The 24,306-nt window shown below is 37.8% G+C and overlaps 1 protein-coding gene across 3 annotated transcripts in view; it reads right to left on the minus strand.

Annotated features, from left to right (window-relative positions):
* The window catches only part of PSD3 (pleckstrin and Sec7 domain containing 3), a 453,958-nt gene that overhangs the window by 28,809 nt on the left and 400,843 nt on the right, over positions 1–24,306 (minus strand). For all 3 annotated transcript variants that reach the window (XM_017539685.2, XM_017539686.2, XM_017539687.2), the window contains 2 exons: positions 13,857–14,014; positions 11,406–11,550 (listed from right to left, as the gene is read on the minus strand). In XM_017539685.2, coding sequence (XP_017395174.1) covers positions 11,406–11,550; positions 13,857–14,014 — 303 coding nt within the window. The remainder of the gene's footprint in view (positions 1–11,405; positions 11,551–13,856; positions 14,015–24,306) is intronic.

Raw genomic sequence — 24,306 nt, forward strand, 5'->3', positions numbered from 1 at the left:
GAGGCGGGCAGATCATCTAAGGTCAGGAGTTTTAGACAGCCTGACCAACATGGTGAAACCCAGTCTCTACTAAAACTACAAAAATTAGCCGGGCATGGTGGTGCGTGCCTGTTATCCCAGGTACTCAGGAGGCTGAGGCAAAAGAATTATTTGAACTTGGAAGGTGGAGGTTGTAGTAAGCCAAGATCGTACCACTCACTGCACTCCAGCCTGGGCGACAGAGCAAGACTCCATCTCAAAAAAACCCCAAAACCAAAAACCAAAAAACAGAAGTGTATTCTCTAGGTTTCATACTTTATATAAAAACTAATTAAAGGTTTTCTTTTTTAACTTTTCTTTCACTCAATATGTTTTTAAGATTTGTCTACATGTATGCTCTAGTGCCTGCCTCTTAATCATTGTGTAATATCCCATTGCAGGACGCATTACAATTTTGTTTAAGGATATTTAGCTTGTTGTCAGGTTTCTTGTTTTGGGATTTTCTTTCCCTGTTATAAGTGATGTTGCAACAGACATTCTTACGCATCTTCTAGGGAATCTGAGCAAGAGTTTTTGTGTAGTGTGTCATCAAGAGTTGGCATTTCTGGGTTTTAGAATATGCACATCTTTAAGATGACTGTTTTCTGAAGTGTTTTTATCTGTTTACATTTCCACACCAGGTCTGAAAGTTCTCTTTGTTTTACATCCTTGTCAAAATATGATATTATACTTGTAAATTTTTGCTAATTTCATAGGTAAGAAATGATAAGCCACTGTGATTTGAATTTACATTTCCCTGAATATGAGTGAGGATGAGATTTTGTTCATAGGTTTACTTGGTTTCCTCTTCTGTGAATTATTGGACCCATTTTTCTATTGCATTGTTTGTCTTTTAAAAGATAAATTTGTATCATTACAGTTATTTATAAGTCAAGAAACCAAACTCTTTATATTTTTGACTATGAAAACGATTAGAATCCAAATACTTAAAAAAAAATAAGATTTTATGTAATTAGGTAAAAGAATTTACACACTTTTCTACTTTTGCACTTTGAGTCTATGCAAATATACTTTTAGATGTTTTCTTCTTCCAAAAGCTTTAGATTTAGGCTTTCAAATCTTGAATATTCATATGTCTCTTTTTTTGTTGAATAAATCCCAATTTCTACTTATTTTAATGAGGAGTATAGACTAGAATGACAATATACACAGCATCTTATATTTTTCATCTTCCTCCCAATACCAGGGCTTGCCAGGGCTTGTTCCCTGTTACAAAGCTATGTTTTATCAACCTGTAGCATAAAGGGCTAGTCATTTAGGCTAAATTTTTATGAAGGAACTAACAGAAGAAGTGCTGATGTTCAATGTGCAATGCTCCACTGCTATTTCACTGCCTTCATAGAGCAGGTGTCAATAAAGTCATCTCAAAATAAAGCATTTTAAAATCACATCTCCTTAAAACTGTCCATTTTGAACAGTGAAATATAAATGTCAAGTGGCTCTTACAGACGTAGCCTGATCATGCAAATTACTCCAGTGCTAGAATCCCGTGGTAAGAAAGATAACTATTTTCCTCACATACTCACACAAAAAAACCAATGGTAAAAACAAAGTGGGAGAGAGGCTGCAGCCATGGAGATGTCACACTCTCAGACTCAGGACAATTACATTTGTAATGGATATGATGAAGAAAGACAAAGTAGGAATTCATTTTTTTCCTCCTCCCTTTCATCTTTCCTTTTACAATTCTGTAGGGATGCATACTTACTGTTTTTAGAAGGCAATATCAGCAAAAGAGATTTCGAGATGGCAGAAAATTACTATATCTGATCAAGTAAAGAAAGGGCATGGAGACAGGAAATAGCACAAACTCATAAAACTGTTTTAGGAAGTGACAATTTAAAAAAACTTAAACTGAAAGTACTAGATACAAGAAAAGTTGTGGTTATATGCCAATAGATTTAAATCATTAAGACTTTTCATAATATATACAATAATATTTTAACTAAAAGGCAAATTTTAGATGTCACTGAAGATTTCACTTTTTCAGATAAGGGGCTAATATCCAAAGTATTTAAGAAACTCAAACAACATAATAACAAGAAAATAAAGCAAATAAAAAATGGGCAAAGGACGTTGCTATGGCTTCCTTGTATCCCCGCCAAACTTCATGCTGAAACTTAAGAGATGGTGCCTTCTGGAAAGTGATTAAGTCTCTCATGAAAGGATTAGTGTCTTATAAAAGAGCTGGAAGAATCTAGATCAGGCCCTTTTTTTGCCCCTCCATCTTCGGTCATGTGAGGATATAACATTTGTCCTCACAAATGTTGTGAGGAAAATTTGGAAAATTGTATGAAGACTCCTCAGAAAACTAAAAATGGAATTACCAAATGATCTAGCAATTCCACTTCTGAGTATATAGCTAAAGAAATGAAATCATCTAAAAAATATGTGGCATTCTCATGGTGAGACCATGCCTTATCTTCTTCAAGAAGAGAGAACAGCTCTTGGCTGCAGCATTATTACAACAGCTAAGATCTAGAAGAGACCTAAATGTCCTTTGGCAAATGAATAAGGACAATGTGGTGTATCTCTACAATGGAATATTATTCAGCCTTAAAATGAGGAAATTCTGTCATCTGTAATAACATGGACAAACCTGGAGGACATTTCGCTAAGTAAGCCAGGCACAGAAAGTCAGATATTGGATGATCTCATATACGGAATCTAAAACAATGGAACTCATGGAAATAAAGAGAATGGTGGTTACCAGAGGCTGGGGGCGAGCTACTGGGGAGACGCTGGTCAAAGGACACAAAACCTTAGACAGGAGGAAAAATTTCTGTTGATGCACTGTGTATTTCAAACTTGCTCTAAGAGTAGATTTTAAATGTTCTCACCATAAAAAAAAGATATAGAGAACATCACAATCATACCCAGAAATACATATAATTATTATATGTCAATTTAAATTCTTAAAAAAGATTTGATTTTTTCCTACTTATATAGTACTTGGATTTTGAGAAAAACTTCATAATTTTCTTTAAAATAGTAAGCTCTAATTTCATCTCTATGAAGACCATATTGCTCAACTGATGAGGCAATGGGAACAGGCAACTTGGCTGTTCAAGATCTTGCAGTGAGTCAAGAGCTGAGCTGGAGTCACAGCCCTTCTCCTGCCATGCACAGCCCAGGACCAAGGCCCAGAAACTGGCTTTTTATCTTTTTATACCAAGAGTAAGATTTACTTAACATGGAGAGAAGGATGAGAGAAAAGCTGTGAAAACTTAAAGGAAACGATAACATAGAAATACAGATGGCTCCAAGAGGGAAAGGAGGAAGAACGAGAGAGATGGCAGAGAGAGCCGGAGAACAGAGAACACATTTATCCATTCACAAACCTCACTAAGCACCCACAACAGCAGGCTGTGCTGGGTGCTGGGAGTAAGAAGAGTGAACAGCCACAGTTGTTGCCTCCAAGCTGTGGGATACAGAATCTTGGAAGTTCTAAGGTGGAAGAGAACCTGGCTGCTGTCCTTTCTACCCTCCATCTTAGAGGAGATGGAGATCCAGAGAGTTCAAGTACTTGTTCCAGTTCAGATAAAAGGACAGAGCAGCAGAAGCCCCATTTGCCCAACTTCTATCATAATGTCACCTTGGAACACCCTTCTAAAACTCAAAGGGGCTGCTAACAACATAGCTTCAGCACATTCTCTTACTTGACATCTCAATCCTAAACTCGGCTTTCAAAGCTTTTGGTAAACTCCACTGCTGCAGGGTCTCCTCTGCTACACTCAAACGTGCAGGCTGTACTTGGGGCTATTCACCTTGCTCCAAATTCCATTCAAAACCTGTGTTACAGGCTGGGCGCGGTGGCTCACACCTGTAATCTCAGCAATTTGGGAGGCTAAGGCAGGCAGATCACTTAAGGTCAGGAGTACGAGACCAACCTGGCCAACATAAGAAAACCCTGTTTCTACCAAAACTACAAAAATGAGCCAGGTGTTGTGGCAGGTGCCTGTAATTCCAGCTACTCAGGAGGCTGAGGCAGGTGAATTGCTTGAACCTAGGAGGTGGAGGTTGCAGTGAGCTGAGATTGCACCACTGCACTCCCACCTGGGTGACAGAGTGAGACTCGGTCTTGATAAAGAAAAAGAAAAACAACAAAACCAAACTAGAGTTTCTCCAGATCTCACCATCTCTACCTCTTCTGCATTTCTGCAGCACTTAAATGTCTATCTCATATGCTTATCACAAAATATACCCTGACCTGTGTACGAAGTTTATCCCCTTTACCAATTACAAACTCTTAAAAAGGCAAAAAAACCTCTTTCTCCTTCTCTTAAATCCTCCAGCTGGGTGTGGTGGCTCACGCCTGTAATCCCAGCACTTTGGGAGGCTGAGGCAGGAGGATCACGAGGTCAGGAAATGGAGACCATCCTGGAAAACATGGTGAAACCCTGTCTCTTCTAAAATACAAAACAACAAAACAACAACAACAACAAAATACTCTAGTACCCAGTAAAGTGTTGAGCAGAGAGACATTATTTGGCAATTTTTGGTTTTTAGATATTACCTGCCTAACATTAACAAACACCTAAAGCTCTCGGAAGTTAAGGGCCAAGGCCATTGTCTCACCCGTTTTTATAATGCCCACAAAACCTAACATAGGACCTGCTATATAGGATCCTCAGTAAACAGTGTCTGAACAAATGGATTTTTTAAATGAAGGTACAGAAGGGAGGGCTTAGACTGTTTCCTTTGTGCTGTCTTAAAGGAGACAGATGATTTTGAGGGTCATGGCATATCTAGGAATCTGTAGTGCAACTTACAAGTCAAATTGCTAAACACTGGAGGCTTATCAAAAAAAAGTGTTACTGAATTTAGAATAAAGAACATCACTCTTTGAGTTAGTTTGAGGGAGGCTCAATTCAAAAGATTTTATTTCATGATTTCATGTTTTAGACTTTAAAAACAGTGTTTAATGAGCATAAGCAAAATAGCTTCAACATGATTTAATTACTTGTTTTATTGGGTACTTTATATATATTAAATACAGGCCTCTAAGGAATGAATTTTAAAAAATTATCCATTCTGGCAAAGTTTGGGTACCATTTAAGGCCACGCCAAAGAGTTTGAATGTGAAAAAATGAGTCAGTTAAGGGTAACTGACATAATTAGAATCCTATTTTAGCCAGAACTGTAAAGGATGGATCAGGAGGATGTAAGATTAGTGGAAAGAGATCACAGTGGTTACAGAAATCATCTGGGTCACAGTATTCCAAAGTGGGGTGTGTGTGGCCCAGGCAAGATGACCCACTGAGGAGAATTTTAAAATCAGTACTGAGATATAATTCACATATCATACAAACACCCTTGCACCTCTAACTGTGCTGAACTCAGCTGTGAGTTCAAAAAAATTTTAATGGATCCTTAGGCATTGGGAAAAAAATCAGATTTTTTAAAATTTAAGCACTATAAAATGTTAAGGTTTACTAATATTTACTATTGGGATTGACACGAGGAAATGCAGTTTATTTAATAAAGCATCACATATTAGAAGATATCTGCTGAAATATTTAGTACTGGGATAAGGTGAATAATTAAAAAAGTGAGTAGACCTGTGATCTAGGTAGAATATGACAAAAATCTGAAGGAGTAGGTGTAGAATACGAAACTGGCCAGGTGTAATGGCTCATGCCTGTAATCCCATCACTTTGGAAGGCCGAGGCAGGTGGATCATCTGAAGTCAGGAGGTTGAGACCAGCCTGGCCAACATGATGAAACCCCGTCTCTACTAAAAATACACAAATTTGCCAGGCATGGTGGTACATGCCTGTAATCCCAGTTACTTGGGAGGCTGAGGAAGGAGAATTGTTTAACCTGGGAGGCAGAGACTGCAGTGAACCAAGATGGCACCACTGCATTCCAATCTGAGTTACAGAGTGAGACTCCGTCTCAAAAAAAAAAAAAAAAAAAAAAAGGAAAGATCTTTAGTAGGTGGTGACAGGACTTTATGACACAATGTGTGGAAATGGGGGGGTGGAGGCGCAGTGAAGGAAGAAACAAGAATGACCTCCTCTCCAGAAATCCCATAGCTCCTAAGGTCACCTCCACTTGCCTGGCTCTGAGTGCTACTGCCTTGTGGTTACACCCCACGACAGAAGGAAGGGTGATTGTTACTTCAGTGTGAGAATCAAGCATAGGACTTTGCTTTGCTTCTGATCAACATCCATATCAGGTCTGACCAAAAGAGTATTTGGTATTTATTACCCATTCAAACTTTTATAAGAGAATGGCTGGAATTCAAAGAAAAGGGGCCTAGATATCAGGAAATGAAGATGACCTTGGGTACCATTATCTGAAGAAACAGAGACCTGGGTAGGCAGAGGTTCTTACAGTTCAGTGTCTAAGTGTGATCTGGAGCCACCTGCCAGCCTGGTATAGATGAGAGATACACGTGTCCCTGGGCCGCAGCCTGGACTTGAATGACCTGGTGGGACTGGGAAATGTGCATTTTATGCAAGTTCCCACATAATTGTTCTGCACATTAACGTTTGAAATGACTTCTCTGGGGGGCAGAAAGAAGGTTGTGAGCAGATTCCAAACAGGGCCAGCCATGCAGTTCTGTGTTTGGAGAGCTACACCAGAAGGAGAAGCAAAAAATTTTCAAACTAGTCTTTCCACCCCCAATAGAAGAAAAATGTGCTCTGGCAACACTGCCATGAAAAACAAAGAAGGCAACTCCTGCTACACAGCAGAGTTGTTCATGAAGTACCACGCTGCACTCGTAATAATCAATTTTAATGATTAAGGCTAATGTGTTTTGCATAGAAGACAAGAAAAAATTAAAGTAAAGCCTACAAGTGAGTGACAAACAATGTGTCTTGCAAAAGTACCAATCTTTTCACTGAATGTCTAATTTTTTTCGAACACTGTTTATCTTTCTTTATCAATGTTTCCAGCAGGGCACTCATGTTTTTATACATGTATTTTGTAAATTAAAATTATCCAAAAAGTTCTGGCATTTAGAGGAGTCATAGCCAGGTTGTGGATGTATGAAAAAAAAAAAAAAAAAAAGATGGCTAAAGCAGTGGTTCTCAACAGAAGTGGGGTGGATTTTGACCTCAGAAAGTATCTGGCAATGTCTGGAGACATTTTTGGTTGTTAGAATTGGGGGGCTGCTATTGGTATCTAGTGGTTAGAAGCTGGGGATATGGCTAAGCACCCTACAATTCACACGGCAGCCGCCCCCTCCTCCTTGACAAAGAAATATCCACATCAAAACGTTAACGCTGCTGCGGTGGGTACGCCTGGGTTAAAGGATGTGAGCTAGTCTTTGAGGTACTGGAGGAATCCTAGGGGCAGCCAGGCATCTTCCTGTATTCACTGGGCACACCATGACCCCAGCATAGATATCCCTAAGAGCCTCAGGTCCTACCCGAAATAAGTGCTTAATTTTATGTATTTGTTTCTCAAAAGTAAAAATCTTGTCTTTAGAAAGAAATACCATGACTTGGCAAAGAAATAATACAGAGCTGTTGATAGAAAAACCCTTAAAAACATTCTAGAACCATCTCATTTTCTGGATAGAAAACTGAGGCCCACAAAGCAAATGCAGGGTGATGTAATTCAGTAGGGTCGTGGGGTGGGGGTGGTGGGATAATATAATTTCTTTCCAAATAAGTTAAATTCCTGAAATGACATGGTTACCTTGTCTTACATCACACTAGAGGAAAGTTCTTTTTGGTTATTACTTTCTTATTTAAAATCTTCAAACCATAACTCTGATTATACTACATATGCATTTTTTTGTGTGTCTCTGTGGATTTATGTCCAAAATGAAGGAAGATATTTTTAAAAATTATGCATTCCATTTTTGGTTCCAGTTTAAGCCATCTGTTTGAAATAAGAGTGCCTATCCTGATAAAGGTGTTTGCTTGCCTGTTCTGGTAAAAACTCACAAATAGGTGAGCTCATTCATTTTCATGTGCATATGACTTACTAGCATACAGCCCTAAATAGAAAAGCAATACATTTTTAAAAGTATAAAGTAAAAATAACTACAGATTTTACAGTGAGGGAAAAACAAGGAAACACTCATATGTTGCTCTAAGCTACACAAATCTTCCACGAATGACTGCTTATTAACGTCCCTCTTTAGTTCAACTCACCTTCTTCCCTGGATCTTTTACAGAACTGGATGTGAGAAAGACCCAATCTACTGACAAATAACAATGGAAAAGTCCACTATAAAATTAATAGAGCAAAAGACTCAATTTTGGAAGGTATTTTTTTTGCTTCTACTTACTCGATTTTTTCTCTCTTCTTACGTCGTGTAATGTGATTTACCTTTTATGCGATATACTCTTAATGTAGTATGCTGGTTATATTAAATATGGTATCCATATTTAAAGCAGAGAAATGCATTTGCTTTAAGAGTTCATAGTTCAGTTGGATAGATGAAGATGTCCACCAACATATCTTCTGGTCATCAATAAGAGCACTCCCTTTCTCTTACAGTCATAGTGTACTTATTACCCTTAAAAATTAAATGCCATTGTGTCCTGTATGAACTGCACAGTAATAGTAATGCTTACAAGTAAGCATTCAATATATGTTAATGATAATTATGAATTAAAAACAAAAGAATCCTGAAACCATTGATCCTTCCTTCTTGCTAAGTCTTTCTGTTTTTTTATAACTATGGCAAGACCTGAGCATATTCCCCTCCTCCACTTCCTTATTATCTTTCATTCATTCCCCCATCAAAGAAGACCAATGTGGTTTCTGTTCCCAAGACTCCAACAAAACTGTTCTTGCTAAGGCTATTCAATGCTTGTCCCCTCCAAATCTCATGTTGAAATTTGATCCCCAATGTTGCAGGTGGGACTTGGTAAGAGGTGTTTGGGTCATGGGGGTAAATTCCACATGAATGGCTTGATCCCACCCCTATAATAATGAAGTAGTTCTTGCTCTATGACTTCAAGTGAGAGTGGGTTGTTAAAAAGAGCCTGGCACTCTCTCTTCCTCTCTCTGTTGCTCCCTCTCTGGGCATGTGACACATCTGTTCCTCTTTCCCCATCTACCGTGATGTGACATTTCCTGAGATTTTTATCAGAAGCAGATGCTGATGCCATGCTTCTTGTACAGCCTGCAGAACTGTGAGTCAAATAAACTTCTTTTCTTTATAAATGACCCAGTATTTCTTTATAGAAACACAAAATGGACTAAGACACCTAATGACCTCCCAGCCACCAAATATGACGTATTTTTTGTCTAAATTTTACTGGACCTTCTCCCCCTTTTCTTGGCAATTCTCCCTGTTTGTTTGTATTATATCTAAGTAAACTTTTTGGAAAATTGCTTTTCAAGTGCCTTAGTCAGCTTCTGAGCTCTGGCCACTGCAATATTTGGAGATAGAAAGAAAAAAATGATCCAAGAAAGGAGTCTAAGAAGCAAGGGGGAAATCAAGAGACAGTGAGGTGAGGCTCCACAGTCCCCAGCTGTCCAGGCCACGATGACAGCCTGTTTCCTACATTTCCATGAGCCACCAGAAACTGTCCATTTCACATTGTAAAGATCTCGCAAGTAATTCCACTACTATCCATTTCTTCTACAACGACCTTGGTTACCTTTCCTTTAGATGATTGAACATTTCTTTAAAATGGGCCTTTCTGCTTCTAGCAGTATCTTCTTGTAATATTTTATCACATTGTAAAGAGAATAATTTTTAAAGTAAAAAAATTGATCACATTACTCTCCTGCTTAAAGCGATTATTGTTATTATTTTTTGATATGGAATCTCGCTCTGTCACCCAGTCTGGAGTGCAGTGGCATAATCTCCAGTCACTGCAACCTGTGCCTCTGGTTCAAGTGATTCTCCTGCCTCAGCCTCCCAAGTAGCTGGGATTACAGGTGCCTGCCACCACACCCAGCTAATTTTTGAATTTTTAGTAAAGACAGGCTTTCGCCATGTTGGCAAGGCTGGTCTCTAACTCCTGACCTCTGTCCACCTCTGCCTCCCCAAGTGCTAGATTACAGTGTGAACCACTGTGCCCAGCCTTAAATTTATTATTTTAAGGATGCTGGGAACCACTGAAGCATCCAAAATCCTATATAGGACAAACAAGGCCTTTCACAATTTGGCCTTTGCTGACCTGCACAGAGGTGAATTTTTTGCTTTTTCTTAATACTGTGCTCGCATCACAGTTAATAACTTGTGTGTGGTTCCTGCATCGATGCTCTCCTAAGCCTTTGTTCCTCTGCTGGCTCATTCTCCCACCTCACCCTACATCTCACCTAACTGCCTCTCATCCTTTTAGCTTCACATTAGGCATTGCATTTCTTACTTCAACTCCAAGGACAGGCTAGATAATGTCCCTTCCTTGAACTTCCATAGCTCTCTGGACTTACCCTTCCTGTACTTTATCAAATTATATTACAATTACTTCTTTATTTATATTTGCCACAACTTCAGGAGAGGATCTGGGCTTCATCTGCCTTTCTATTTCCATGGCCAAAAGCAGTCTCTGATGTACAACAGGCATATAATACACACGTATTAAATAAAGCTATCATTGATAATTCTTCCTCTCTTGCCATGGGACACATCTTACAATGTCAAAGATGTGTAGGGAGCTGGTTAATACCAAGACGTGGTTGATCATAGTCAGATAAAACTATCTCCATGTAATAAGAAATTCATAAAGACATCAAAGTAGCTTCCAAAATCTTCAACTAGTCAATGGCAAGGGGATACTGCAGACAGGTTTAAAATCAGCAAACCTGGCTTGTAGGCAGTGTCCTTAGAAGAGTTTTAAGTAAAAAAGGACATGATAAAATAAGGCTATTAGCAAGATTAATCTGACAACAGAAGGAGACTTACGTAAATATACTTAGAGCAGAGTTCTAGTATACTTTATCTTCATTGACTTAGAAAATCCAAATGCTGCATTCAGCTCTGCTCTGAGAGGTAAGGAAGGCACTTTCTCATTGTACTATGAGTAGTGGATTCCTGAAAATATTTTTATATTCCTAGCACCAAACATATCATGGAATATGGTAAATGCTCAATAAAAAAGAGCTAATGAGTGAATGAATAAAAATCTTGTTACCAAGCCAGATTATGAGCTGGTAGTTAAAAAAAAAATAGCCAAACCATTAACTATGGCTAACAATGCACTAATATAAACTTTAGAAACTAAATCAACTTATGTGTCCTACTGAGACTCAATTATATCAGTTCCTACATGACATGTAAAACCCAGTGTACAGCATTTTCGTCCCATTTATAAGATATGCTCTCACAGGGCAAGGTTTCTCACCTGTCCCCCAAACATGGATTACTATTCAAAGACAAATATTTACCACATTATTTCACAAAGTACTTTTTCCCAAGGTCAAAGCACTATCAAGATGATTACCTGAGACAGTTTTGTTGTAGTGGCAGGCAGAAGTGGGCGGCTAAACTTCTTCTGAGAGCCAATTGCTGCTGGAAATGGTGGTGCAGAAAATACGGCTGCCACACAATTAATTTTGTTTATCCACCCCTGCATTTCCTCTGGGCTCCTGTGAGAAACATATATGTTTATATTAGGATATTGCTATGTATAAGTAGCAACACGCTTTGACCATTTCACATTACTGATTTGCAATGGCATATGAAAATCATTTACTCCTCCTGGTAGAACTAATCCCTGATGAAACTTCATTAGAGATGAACATTCCGAAGAACGATCACCATGGAGGTGTGGAAGCTATGATTATCATAGTGCAAGACTGTGATTCTCTCCCTAGGAAGTAGAAGGGAAAAAAGAGAAACACTAGACAATAAGTATTTTTTAAACCCCTACTTTCTGTTTGATATGAAGCTGGACCAAAAATTAATTATAAAACTTACTAATCTCTTTTAATTGTACTATTTAATTTTAAAAACTAACTGAGGACTATATTGATAGAGGGAAGGTAAATGGACATATCTACTTTGGAAAAGAGCTTGTCAGGTTCTTCAAAAATTAACTATGCATTTACATACAACTCAGCAGTTCTACTCCTAAGTAGCTACCCAAGAGAAATAAAAACATGTAGATATACCAGATGTGGTGGCTCATGCCTGTAATCCTAGCACTTTGGGAGGCTAAGGTGGGCAGATCATCTGAGGTCAGGAGATCGAGACTAGACTGGTCAACATGGTGAAACCCCATCGCTACTAAAAATACAAAAATTAGCCAGGCGTGGTGGTGTGAACTTGCAGTCCCAGCTACTCAGGAGGCTGAGGCAGGAGAATCACTTGTACCTGGGAGGCAGAGGTTGCAGTGAGCAGAGATCACGCCACTGCACTGCAGCCTAGGGTGGCAAAGCGAGACTCCATCTCAAAAGAAAACATATAGATACACAAAGATTTGTACGTTAGTATTTATAGCATCATCATTCCTAAGAAGCAAAAAGGGGAAACAATCTAAATTGTCCAGTAAATGTATATATACCACATAATATATTAGTCTGTTTATATGAAATGTCCAGAAAAGGCAATACTATAGAGGCATAAGGTAGATTAGTGGCTGTGAGAATGGGAGTGACTACAAAATGCACACGGTGATCTCTTTGGAGTGATGGAAATGTTTCAGAACTGGACTGTGGTGATGGCTGAGCCATCTGCTAAATATGCTAAAAAAATCATTGAAATGTACATTTAAAACTGGTGATATTTTATGGTATATAAAGCATACCTCAATACAACTGTTTAAAAAACCCACCAGAGAGGAGGTGAAAATCATCTGATGTTGTGATCATATTTTAAATTTATGTGTCATTATATCCAGAAAGCCCAAGATTTACAGCACTTAATACATATTTGTAAACTCATAAATTAATGGTAGAAATGATCATGAATCAGGACAGATTATCTACTATACACATTACCAATAAGCAAAAAGTCAAAAAAACGTCAGCCAAAGTCATTTCCTTCACCAATTACTCTGAGAGAAACCAGGCTGACTAAGCTGAGACCACACTACATATCAACTCCTCACGGCACTCTCTCTAGGCTCATCTCTCTGGGTCCATTATTATTTTGATGGACTGTTTCTTCCATCAATTCTGTCCAAAGTAATTAGATCTCCTTAGTTATTACATCTGGTATTTTTGATTTAAAAATTAGGGAATAGAATAATTTGAAAGTGTCTTTATACCTAATAGCTGGAATTGTACATCCAGCTATTGGTTCTTGTGTGATGTTAACTGTCCTGTTCCTACCCTCAAAAAACCCTGTGCAACTTGCTTCCTTACAACTTCCTCCTGAAATTGGCAGTTCATCCCATTTCCTTGCTCACAGGAGAATGGCATATTTTCCTTCTAATAATCATGGACTACTAGAGCTCAGAAGGGAAACAAAAATAAATAAATAAAAATTCTACATTTATTGAACAGTTCCTATGTCCCAGGGACTGTGTGAGGTATTATATACACTTGTCTCACTAACATCTCACTAGAACTCTGTAAGATAAACATTGTCCCCTACACTAGTGATGAGCTGAGGTTTAGAGGTTAAACTATGTGCTAGGAGAAAGAGCTAGCAAAATGGTGTCATCCAGGTCTGTTTTACTCATTCTGCAGTATAACTTGTCTACTAAAACCCTCTTATTTTATTGATGAGGTCACTGAGCTCTAGAGATGGTAAGTGGGTGACTAAAAGTCAAAGGGCTACTTTGTAATAGACAAAAATGTCTTAGGCAGTTATCTCTCTAATGTAAGCGCTTCATGACTTTGATTCCAACTTAAAAAATTTCCCCCACAGAGCTTGATTTTATTCCTAAGTATAAAGTGGTGCTAAGTGAACTAAAATACAAAATCAAATAAAAACCAACAAAACATACTGAGTTTGAAAAAGCAAGACCCTCCAGTCGGCAGTTTTAAGTTTAAACACATTTGGTTTCTTCTCGTAGTCCGTGGCCTTGGATGCTAATGCATGGTGCACACTCACAGCGTTTTTCAAGTCCTCTTCAGACAAGGCCTTTTCTGGCTTGTATTCATCCTATAGATGGATACAAAGAAAATAAAGGCAAAAACCACAGTCAGATTTCAGCTGATTTTTTTCAAAGCAAAATCTAAAAAAAAAGTTTTTAGAAAATCCAAGGAAGTGAATGAAAAAAAGGAAATTAATGGTGAGTAAAAACAACTTTATAAATGTTATAGAACATCATGTTGTTTGAAAAATTTGCTGAGAATGAGAAAATATAACTGTCCAAAAGGCATTTTTAAAAAACGGATATATAATAATTGAGGTAAACAGCTAAGTAAGGTCAAAGACAAAAATATCCATCGTACATATTTTATAGTGAACAGAAATGAGATTTGGACCAATAGTGTGATTTGGTTTCAGGATTAAGTGGATAAAAGCAAAAGCTTAAAGGTATCTGTCAACAGAATTACACTGAGGGTAAAAGCAATGCCACTACAGTCTTTGCTCTAAAGATATTACATGCTCCTGCTGCTTTCTTTTTAGACTAATATTATCAAAAGAAAATGAAAAATGAAAAGTAAAATAAAATGATTACTCCAGGTTTTCTGCTGAAAGAAAAGAGGAAAATCAATTTAATAATCAGGTGAAAGCTTAACTCATTATCATAAAACTGAGAAATAGGTAAACACATATGCTACAAACTGTTAGATATTTTCCAGAGTTTAAGGCCCCTCTTCCTCCTTCCCATATTTTATCAAAACAAGGTATGACGCTAAACTTGCATTTCTTCTGTAAAACACACGTGCACCCCTCCTCCCCCCTTCCAAAAACACACCACATCACCTTTTAATTAGTAGTAAAAGACTAAAGGAAGATATTGTCTGTTTTCTTATCAGCCTGCTTTTACAAATCTCCAGGAAAACAATGATAGTCCTCCGTGCCTCCCTTCCCTTTTATTTATCCCCTCCATAAACCAAGCAGTTCAAATGTACTATTGCCATCAATTCAAAATGAGTCAAAAATAATCCTTAATGTGACAGAGCTGTGAGGCAAAGGTTTTCCCTCTACAATACGAAGTAAATACCAGTTGTAATATAAAGATTATCCACATTTATAATATTAAATGACAAAATTGTTACTTTGTGATTGCAACAAGTCTTACTTTAAGTCTCAGAGGTTAAGAACTGCTATTGACAATGACAGTCTTCTAGAGTGGTATGATGAATAAAGGATAATTTAAAAAATTAAATACAATATATTTACATGTCACTGTTACATAATTCCCATTAATCCACAATACTATAATTTAGTTATGTTTTGAGGTCTGTCTTGTCATTTTTTAAATGAAAATTTTCTCAGTAATTTAGCATTCCAAATATTCACAGATCTCCTTCCAGGGAAATTTTCATCAGAGTAGGAATTTTAACTAGAGGTACATGGCTACAAAACCCCTCCAGCCTTATAATTATGCTATATTGGAACCTTGTATATTTAACAGAACGCTGCATATCTCACCATGCTATAGCTTAGATTCCAGATAAAAACATGAGGTAGGTAAATAATTGGAATGAGGAGAAATGATGAGGGCCAAAATCGCCTTTAGGGAACTTATATGCCACCTCCACTTCCATATATACTGATCCCTTAACACACCTAATTGTTGAGTTTGCACAAAGGTTAGCCTAGAAATTTGTATGTATTTTAAAAAAATATTCTAGGTCCATGATTTAAGCTTTTATCTTAATTCCTCTGCCCTACTTTCTTTGAATTAATTTTTGGTGGTTGTTTGGATTTTGTAAGATGATTACCTAGTTCTTTTGTTTTTCACATTTCTTCTTGGGTTAAGAAATAATTTAAGGTTACAATTTTTCCTCTGAGTATGGGTTACACTGCATAGCAGAGTTTTGGAATGAAGAGTATTTTTTCATTGCTTGCTAGATAGTTTGTAGTTTTAATTATTTTTATCTCTTCTTTAATCTTAGTAATATCAAAGAGTGTTTTTCTCAGATTTAAGGTAAAGTTTTAGTTATATATTATTATACATCCATAATTTTATAGGCTTATGACCCGATAATATGGTCTAGAAAATCTATTTTCTCCAAATTTGGTAAGGTTTTTCTTGTGGCCTATGGCATGTTTGATTTTTGTTAATGTTCCACAAAAATACAAAAAAATTGATTCTTTGGGGGATGAATGTGTTTTTATATTCAAGTTGACTCAGTTCCTCTGCCCTTATATCATTTTTTTCTACTAGTTTATCCCCTTCAAACCAGTATATTAACCTTTTCCACTTCAAGTTCTTGTTGCATTTCCGATAGTTTTTTATATATATTTTAGTTGCTATGTTGTCTGGTGCATTTAGGTTTATAACTATTATCTTGGTTATAACTATGTGCTATTTATTACTTAAAATGTTCTTCTTTATCGTCTTTAATGTTTAGTCATATAAGATGGAAATTTAAGTCTTTCTTTTATGAAAATGCCCTGTCTATTCCTCACCTACATCAACAAGGTAAGACTATGAAAAATGTTTTGTTCTGTAACTTTACTAAAATTATCTTGTATTATGTATTTTCTGTTTCAAGAAATCTTATTTTGAACTTAGATTATACATTCTAAGTCTCCCCTCATAGATTTAATTGCATCTATGCCTCCTTGCTCACCTGTTTCTTTTTTCCAACTTGACCTCTCTCTTCTCATATCTTTGCTATTTTCTCTTCTCTCAAGTATTTTCTTTAGGTAGGTGGTAGGTTGTTTTATTCTTATGCTCAAGTACCTTTCATTTCTTTGACAGGTATAGAACTGGATATAGAACATATGGCTGCAGTCGTCTTCACTTGTTTTACTTATTGTCTGGAGACGATTCTGTCTTCTAGCTTCCAGTTTAATATAAGTACAATGCCAATCTAATTATTTTCTCTTTTTTTCTTAGGAATCACATATGGGTTTCCCTTTAATCTTAAAATTCAGGACTTTTTGCTAGGCTATGCCTTACTTTTCTTATCTATCCAGTCTGAAACTAAAAAGTCCCACCCTGATTCTCCCTTATGTGATCATTCACTTGGGTTGATAACTGCTGACAGAGGTAATAAACACAGTCGTGCAGACTGGAGCTAAGACAGATTTAACGTCTTCAGCTATGGTTGCATCCAGTGCCAACCTTCATTTCTTTAACATCTCCACGACTTTTGAAGTTCTTCCTCGGCTTTTTGTTACAATATTCTCGTGGTTTCTCTCCTACCTCTCTGATCATTACTTTGCTATCTCCTCTTCAGCACACCCTTCTATGTAACCCTTGGGATGGTGTCAACTCTACATATATATCACAATGTCTAACAAACTACTACAGGTGAATAGGAAACACAAAACCAATTGTAGCTATTAATACTGAATGACTTAGACTGTCTCATTTGGAGCCACTATAAACATTCTTAGAGTGTATTATCTCTTCTGATATCTTCATTTAAAACCAAGCTCAAAGGATGATATTCTTAGACTACTCTTAAAAACGCAAAAAAAAATTTTTTTTAATGCAACATTTATTACAGACATAAGAAAAAGCTAACAATAACTGTCGCTTTGGAAGAATTGTATCATTATTTAAAAAGAGGACTCTATTGCAAAGTAGTTTCCTAAACTCTAAGACACACTGCCAGATTATCTTGCATTGGAAGGAAAACACTATCTAGGATATCAGTAGAAGGCAGGAGCTATTTAATTAGGGCTAAACTGAAGTTGAAAAATTTTAGGTGTAAGAAGCTTCCACTTTTCTAGGTGATAATACAGTTTTACCATTTTTTCTTAAAAAGGCAAAATACAAACCTTAAAATATTTTCAGCATCCTGAATTCATACTAGAAAATAAAGCTCCCATTCCACACACACACAAAGGGCAAAACCGAAAGTACAGTGGAAACATTAGGGTTGACAATTGGATTAAAAAATGACTTTATCCTACAAAGTTCATTCTGATATCTTTATTTTTCACTAAAGGAGAAGACGGTGTTTATGATAGAATTGAGAAGGAAGAAATAAGAGATAAATTATCATAATCAAACCATTTCAAACCAAAGACTATTTGCTGTGCAAACTAAATGTGAAACAATGAGCAAGATAAATCCAATCAAATTTTCTGTAAGAAAAGAAAATGTTCCACGACATCTAATTACTATCCATTTTCTCAAATAAATGAGGGGTGAAAATGATGACTAAAAACATGTTATTCTCCCGTGTTCCCTGCAATCTACATCATTTTATGTAATAGGATTCATTAGAGCACTCCACCATCCCAATAAGCACCAAGAATGTGATTTCACAATGCTATTTATTTTAAATTTATTTAAAGCATGAAATAAAAAGCTTTTTTTTCTAAGAAGCTTGTTAATTACCTCTTGTGAAGATGAATCTTAACACACTAACATAAAAATCATCTGAAATGGTACAAATAACTGACATCAAGCCTGAAAAATTATACTTTTAGGTAATAAAAAGGACAATTTGGAAAATGACCAAATTGTAATTAAAATTCATATCAATTTAAAAAGCATAGTCAAGATTCCAGTTTTCAATGTATTAATTTACTTCATGCCTCATTAAATAGGTAAAATAGCTACATGTAATTAAAACAATTTAAAACAAAGTTGAAATGGTCTTGATTTCCACTGAGAGAACATAGAAAGGGGAACTGAGACCCCATTCTTACTTGGAGCTAAGCGTAAATTAATAAAAATGTTAGTAACTAAAGTAAGCTGTGTCCTAAATTGTCGATTAATTCATGGTTTTGAAAATGGCATTAAAAACGTTTTTCATAATTTGATGACTATGTTTCTAAAAAAAATGCTAAGTATGTCTTATTAGGTGTCTGTCTTTCTAAAAATCATTCAGCTTCATCTCAATAGCTCTTTCAACATGTAAAAGAGCACAGAACCAGCAGCTACAAAAGGAAATAAAAATTCCATGAGCTCACAGGAAAGCAGAAAGGGCAACAGGAGACCAGGCAAGAGACTGGTCTGTTCCAGGTGCCACAAGTCTTGGGCACATCAGCCCCAGAGTGGTTGCTATCATCACAGTGTGGGAGGCCTTGAATCTTCAGCAGCTTCCTCCTGTGCTTGAATCAGGCCCTTCCCTGGACCCATACTTTCAACACTGCAAAAACTGCTTTTCCAATTAAACTTTTAAAAAACCTATGAGTTGAGCCTGGGAGGTCAAAGGTGCCGTGAGCTGTGATCACACCAATGCATTCCAGCCTGGGTGAAAAAGTGAGATCTTGTGTTAAAAAACAAACCACCCTACCAAAACAAAACACAAACAAACAAAAACGCTTTATAGGCAGCTGGAACAAAATTTCTCTTCCAAGTAAGCCAAAGAATAAAGACGATTCTGCGTTTAGGACACAGCTCCTAATCTGTGACAGCCAATGTACGTTTTAGATAATGAACTGATTGTTCACTTCTAAAGACATGGTAAAGGCAAATAAATTCAGTTTTGAACAGCTGTTTTCTAGATCCTAAAGATAAAAAACATTAGAGATTCTCAAGAGCCTGGTCTGCAGACTATAGTAATCAAGAGGCAAACTCTAAGTATTCACTACCATGCACTAACCAGCCACCTACACCCATCGCTCTTAACCATTCCATCAATCATCTTTAGGGCAGTTCAGTTTTGTAACAACCAGAACTAGAGCAAGAATAACATCACAAGCCTTACTAAAATACTTTCAAGAGAGAAGTAGAGACTGGCAGGGACAGACACAAAGCCCATGGCAGAAACTGAGATAGAACTTCTGAAGCTATGTGTTAGCAAAGGCTTGTCAAAGCACTTGGCTAGCAGATGACTCACTCTATAACAAAGTGGTTATGATGCTACTATCCAAATGTCAACAATGATGGATCATCAGAACCAGCAAGAATTCAATCATTTTAATGTCAACTAAAATGCATATTCAACTCATAGAAATTTCTAATTTTCAAAGCACATAGGAACTGTATTACATTGAAATAATATTTGACTATTCTTCCATGAACACTCTATGTTCCCATAGTAATAATTAACTACCAAGGCATACATTTTTTAGATACCCTTGGGCTCAGGGGCACTGCAAGTACTAGAAAAACATGGATAGGAGTGTTCTTACTTAGGTATAAAACAGACAAAAACACTGTACCATAAATGCCCTATTATGCCAGATCATGACTGATACCTGGACTCTGAAATAGTTTTGAAATGTGCCAATATTTAAATCAAGCCCCTATGCTGATGTTGTAGATCAAATGCTTTATCTCAGAGAGTTATAGAAGCTAGAATGAGTTATTCACTCAAATTTATACCATTTACCCTATGTTTTCTCCAACCCTCACCTATACACTTGGTTTCTATCATGTTAACTGGTGCTTTTTCAGGAGATTATTTTAAGAGTCCACTAACCATTCACTGCATAATACTGGTCTTCTTATCTACACTGTCAGGCCAAGTGTTTACAGGGACTAGACACTATATTTATTTCTCACATAGCTCCCAACATGACATTTTGTAAAGGGATCTGACATTACTATCGTGATACTCTGTGGATTTACTCTTTGCTTGAAAGTGAAAAGCAAATGTGACTAAGTAACATTAAGGAAGAGGCCAGAAAAGAAAATGAGGCAAATAGTGATGAGGCAGATTGTGTGTAACCTGGAGAAGCAAAACAAGAGCTCTGGATAATGTAAGAAACTGTCTGGGGAAAAGGAAGAAAGACAAAGGCTTATTTTACTTTAGAGATAAATCAATAACAGGAAAGAGAAAAGAGTCAATGGAAATGAGTCAGACATTGAGGACCTGTTATTTTCAAAAGTCACAGGAAGAGAATATGAGAAAAAGGGGAGTGGAGTGGATCAAAGCGGAAACTTCTGGGCGAGCTTCTTGAGAGTAGTTGTCTATGTCCTTCCTGCCTCTGCATCCTCAACTCTCTAAGCTGCCCTCCACGCCCACCACCTCACTGAAACCACTTTATCGATAATTTCCTTCTTGCTGAATTCATGTGGCACTCTCCAATTCTTATTTTACTTTTTCATAACATGGCACATTTCAACGTCTCTTAAAGTTTGTGGCACCAGTTTTCTCTCTGGCTTAGTTTTCTTCTTAGCTGTCTGGCTACATCGCATAGGCTCCTCCCCTGTCTCTTCTTCCCAAGGCGCATGTGAGTATCTGTGCTCCCCTGGTTCTGTCCTCCATTTTCTACTCAGTCTCTGAGTGACATCATCTACTTGCATGGCTTAAATTATCAATTCTTTCTTAATGACTGTTCAGATCTGCATTTCTGGCCCTTTCATTGGCTCCAGATCTGAGTATGCATAATTGCTTAGTGAACACATCCATTTATTATTCCAGACACTCTGAATTCAATACCTCAAACTGAACTCTACAAGTGGAGCTATGTTACCCCCTTGTTACCCCTGCCCTCATTTAAGCTAATCTGGTCTCTATGTCTTTGATAGAGCCTGTTTCTAAGTCATTCTCCATACTGTAGCCAAACTGATCTTTTTAAAACATAAATATGAATGCCATGCGTGGTGGCTTATGCCTATAATCCCCACACTTTGGGAGGCCAAGGCAGGGGGATCGCTTAAGCTCAGGAGTTCAAGACCAGCCTGGGTAACAAAGTGAGCCCTGTTTCTACGAATAATAGAAAAATTAGCCAGGTGTGGTGGTGTGCACCTGTGGTTCCAGCTACTCAGGAGGCTGAAGTTGGAGGACTGCTTGATCCTGGGTGGGGTCAAGGCTGCAGTGAGCTGAGACCCCACCACTGCACTCAAGCTTGGGTAACAGAGTGAGACCTAGTTTTAAATAAATAAAAAAAATAATCATGTCACTCCCCATTTAAAACATGTGATAGCTCCAACTGCTCTAAGATAAAATCTCAACTCTTTTTTTTTTTTTTTTTTGGACACAGAGCACAGAGTCTCACTCTGTCGCCCAGGCTAAAGTGCAGTGGCGCGACCTCGGCTCACTGCAACCTTAGCCTTCTGGGTTCAAGTGATTCTCTTGCCTCAGCCTTCTGAGTAGCTGGAACTACAGGCACTCGCCACCACGCCCAGATAATTTTTTTATTTTTTAGTAGAGATGGGGTTTCACTATGTTGGCCAGGACGGTCTCCATTTCTTGATCTTTTGATCTGCTTGCCTTGGCCTCCCAAAAGTGTTGGTATTACAGGCATGAGCCACTGTGCCCGGCCAAAGTCTCAACTCTTTAATACCTAAGAGGCTGCTGACACTGTGCGTATGTGTTCAGGAGGCATACAACATACAGGGGTATAAACACAGGGTGGTCATAACCTTGAGAGGCATGAGATACTATTTATGAGTGCTTCAACTTCCCATAGGAGTGGTCAGAATCCTTTGTGACAAGCCACTCTGGTTCGAATGGGAGTAGTGAAAGAGGTTGAGTGAATGAAGACTGAGGACTTGGCACTCTCTCCTGTGTAATTTGAGCTGTGCCTGGTTTTCCTTCTGACGACTATTGTGACTTTTTTAAAATTTGTTTTTCAGAGGGGAAAACCCTTTACGATGACTCTCAACTTGTAATGAGGAAATATGAATTGAATTATTCTTGAATTGTTCTATATGGGTAAAAAGCATTATACGCTATTACACAGTTGAGAAGTCTTGATGAAAGGCTTAAAGTAACTGATGAACAATTGATAATGAAATGAGACCCTAAATAGATTGTTATTCCAATGGGGAAGGGGGTTTGTGTATATGTGTGGTATATATGTGTTCACAGTCAAGGGAAGGTGGTCTTTAAAGCCAGCTATTACGGACTTAAGAAATGGCTGGAACTGCCAGCCATTATGACTTCTTTTGAAGACCTACTTGATTTAATCAGGGAAGGAGAGACCCTGTTTCCTTCTGTCTCAGGCAATACTATATCCCTCATTTATCCCCAATGACAGTGCACTGGCAGCCACAGGCTGAAAATGGAGGGAAGTTAACTGAAAGCCCTTGGATAGGAATCTCTGATGCTAAAAATTTTTTTATGGGGAAGAAAGGTGTGAAAAAAGAGAGCATGAATGCAGAACTTGAGTGTGCCAGTGAGGTCCTTAAGGACAGATGCTGGATCCTGGGATCTTTGCATCCCCATCTCCGGCAAAGCCCCTACTACACAGGAGGCTAAATAAGTGAGTCTTTGTCAAACTGAATTACATTATCTTTGGGCCAGGGCTTTTTCTCATCACTCCTCACCCAAATAGTGGGAATTTTCTGCTATACTAGAATCCTAGGAGTGTCAATATTGGCATCCTAAGAGCATAGAGGAAAGAACAATATGGCACTCCTAGGGCACATGCCTCACACACGTCCTGTGAGGAGAGCTGCTTAGCATGGGGGACACTATGCCATGTAAGTCCTTTGAGTACCTGAGTGTAGGTGGGAACAGCAGTGCCCTCTGACTCAAAGAGCCTGAAATTCTTTGAGGGAAAGAAACAGCTTCTTTTGTAAATGGGACAGCTGATGACATTGTGATATCATCTCTTTAATTTTCATTATATCTTAATCATTTGAAACACAATGTTTCATCATCTTTCTACTGCTTGCTACTCCCCCTCCAGCCTATAATCCAATGTAAAAAGCAGTTTGTCATTCTTTGAATATGCCACATTCTCTCAAACCTGCTATTTTCACTCTTCTCTGGCTAAAATGCTTTTTCTCATTTGCCTGCCTGGCAAACTCCTGCTCATCCTTCAGGCATCAGTTCAACTTGTGGTAATTCCTCAGGGACACATCCTCTGACCTTTCTAAGTATGCTTAGGTGTCCTTCTTCAGTAAGATCTTTACACACCTCTATTAATTCATCTCATTGCTTAGTGAATGCTCAATTTATCTGTTTTCCTCCTGTTTTATGAGCTCTATGTAGGCAGGGACTGTATCTTAGTCATCTTCAGAAGCCTAGAATTTTGCACAGCACCTGATGTGATAAATAGCTTTGGAAGGATATAAAACCCAAACTGTATAAACCCCAAACCACCTTGCAATCATACAATTCACTTTTTGTGCAGCATCTGCTACTCTGCTATCACGTGCTGTAGAGGCTTCCAGCAGGGGGAAGGATTAACCAGCAGTGGGACATTAGCAACCTCTGTAGGATGTACACTTCACCAGGATTAGCCCTTAACACATGCTACAACCTGGGCAGGGGCAAGAAGTTTAACTGCCTGCTAGTCTTGTTTCTGGTGGGTGGCTCAATACCCCAAAGGAAACTCTGATGCAAAGGTCTGCTCTGCAGCAGACAGTATCCTATTAACCTAACAGGGAGTGGCATTTCCAGATGTAGATGCCCATAATGTCTTCCTTCTTGTATAGTCTACCTACTTTTTTTATTTTTACAATTCAG

Source organism: Cebus imitator, unplaced genomic scaffold, assembly GCF_001604975.1.
Source record: "Cebus imitator isolate Cc_AM_T3 unplaced genomic scaffold, Cebus_imitator-1.0 Scaffold120, whole genome shotgun sequence".
Lineage (NCBI taxonomy): Eukaryota > Metazoa > Chordata > Mammalia > Primates > Cebidae > Cebus > Cebus imitator.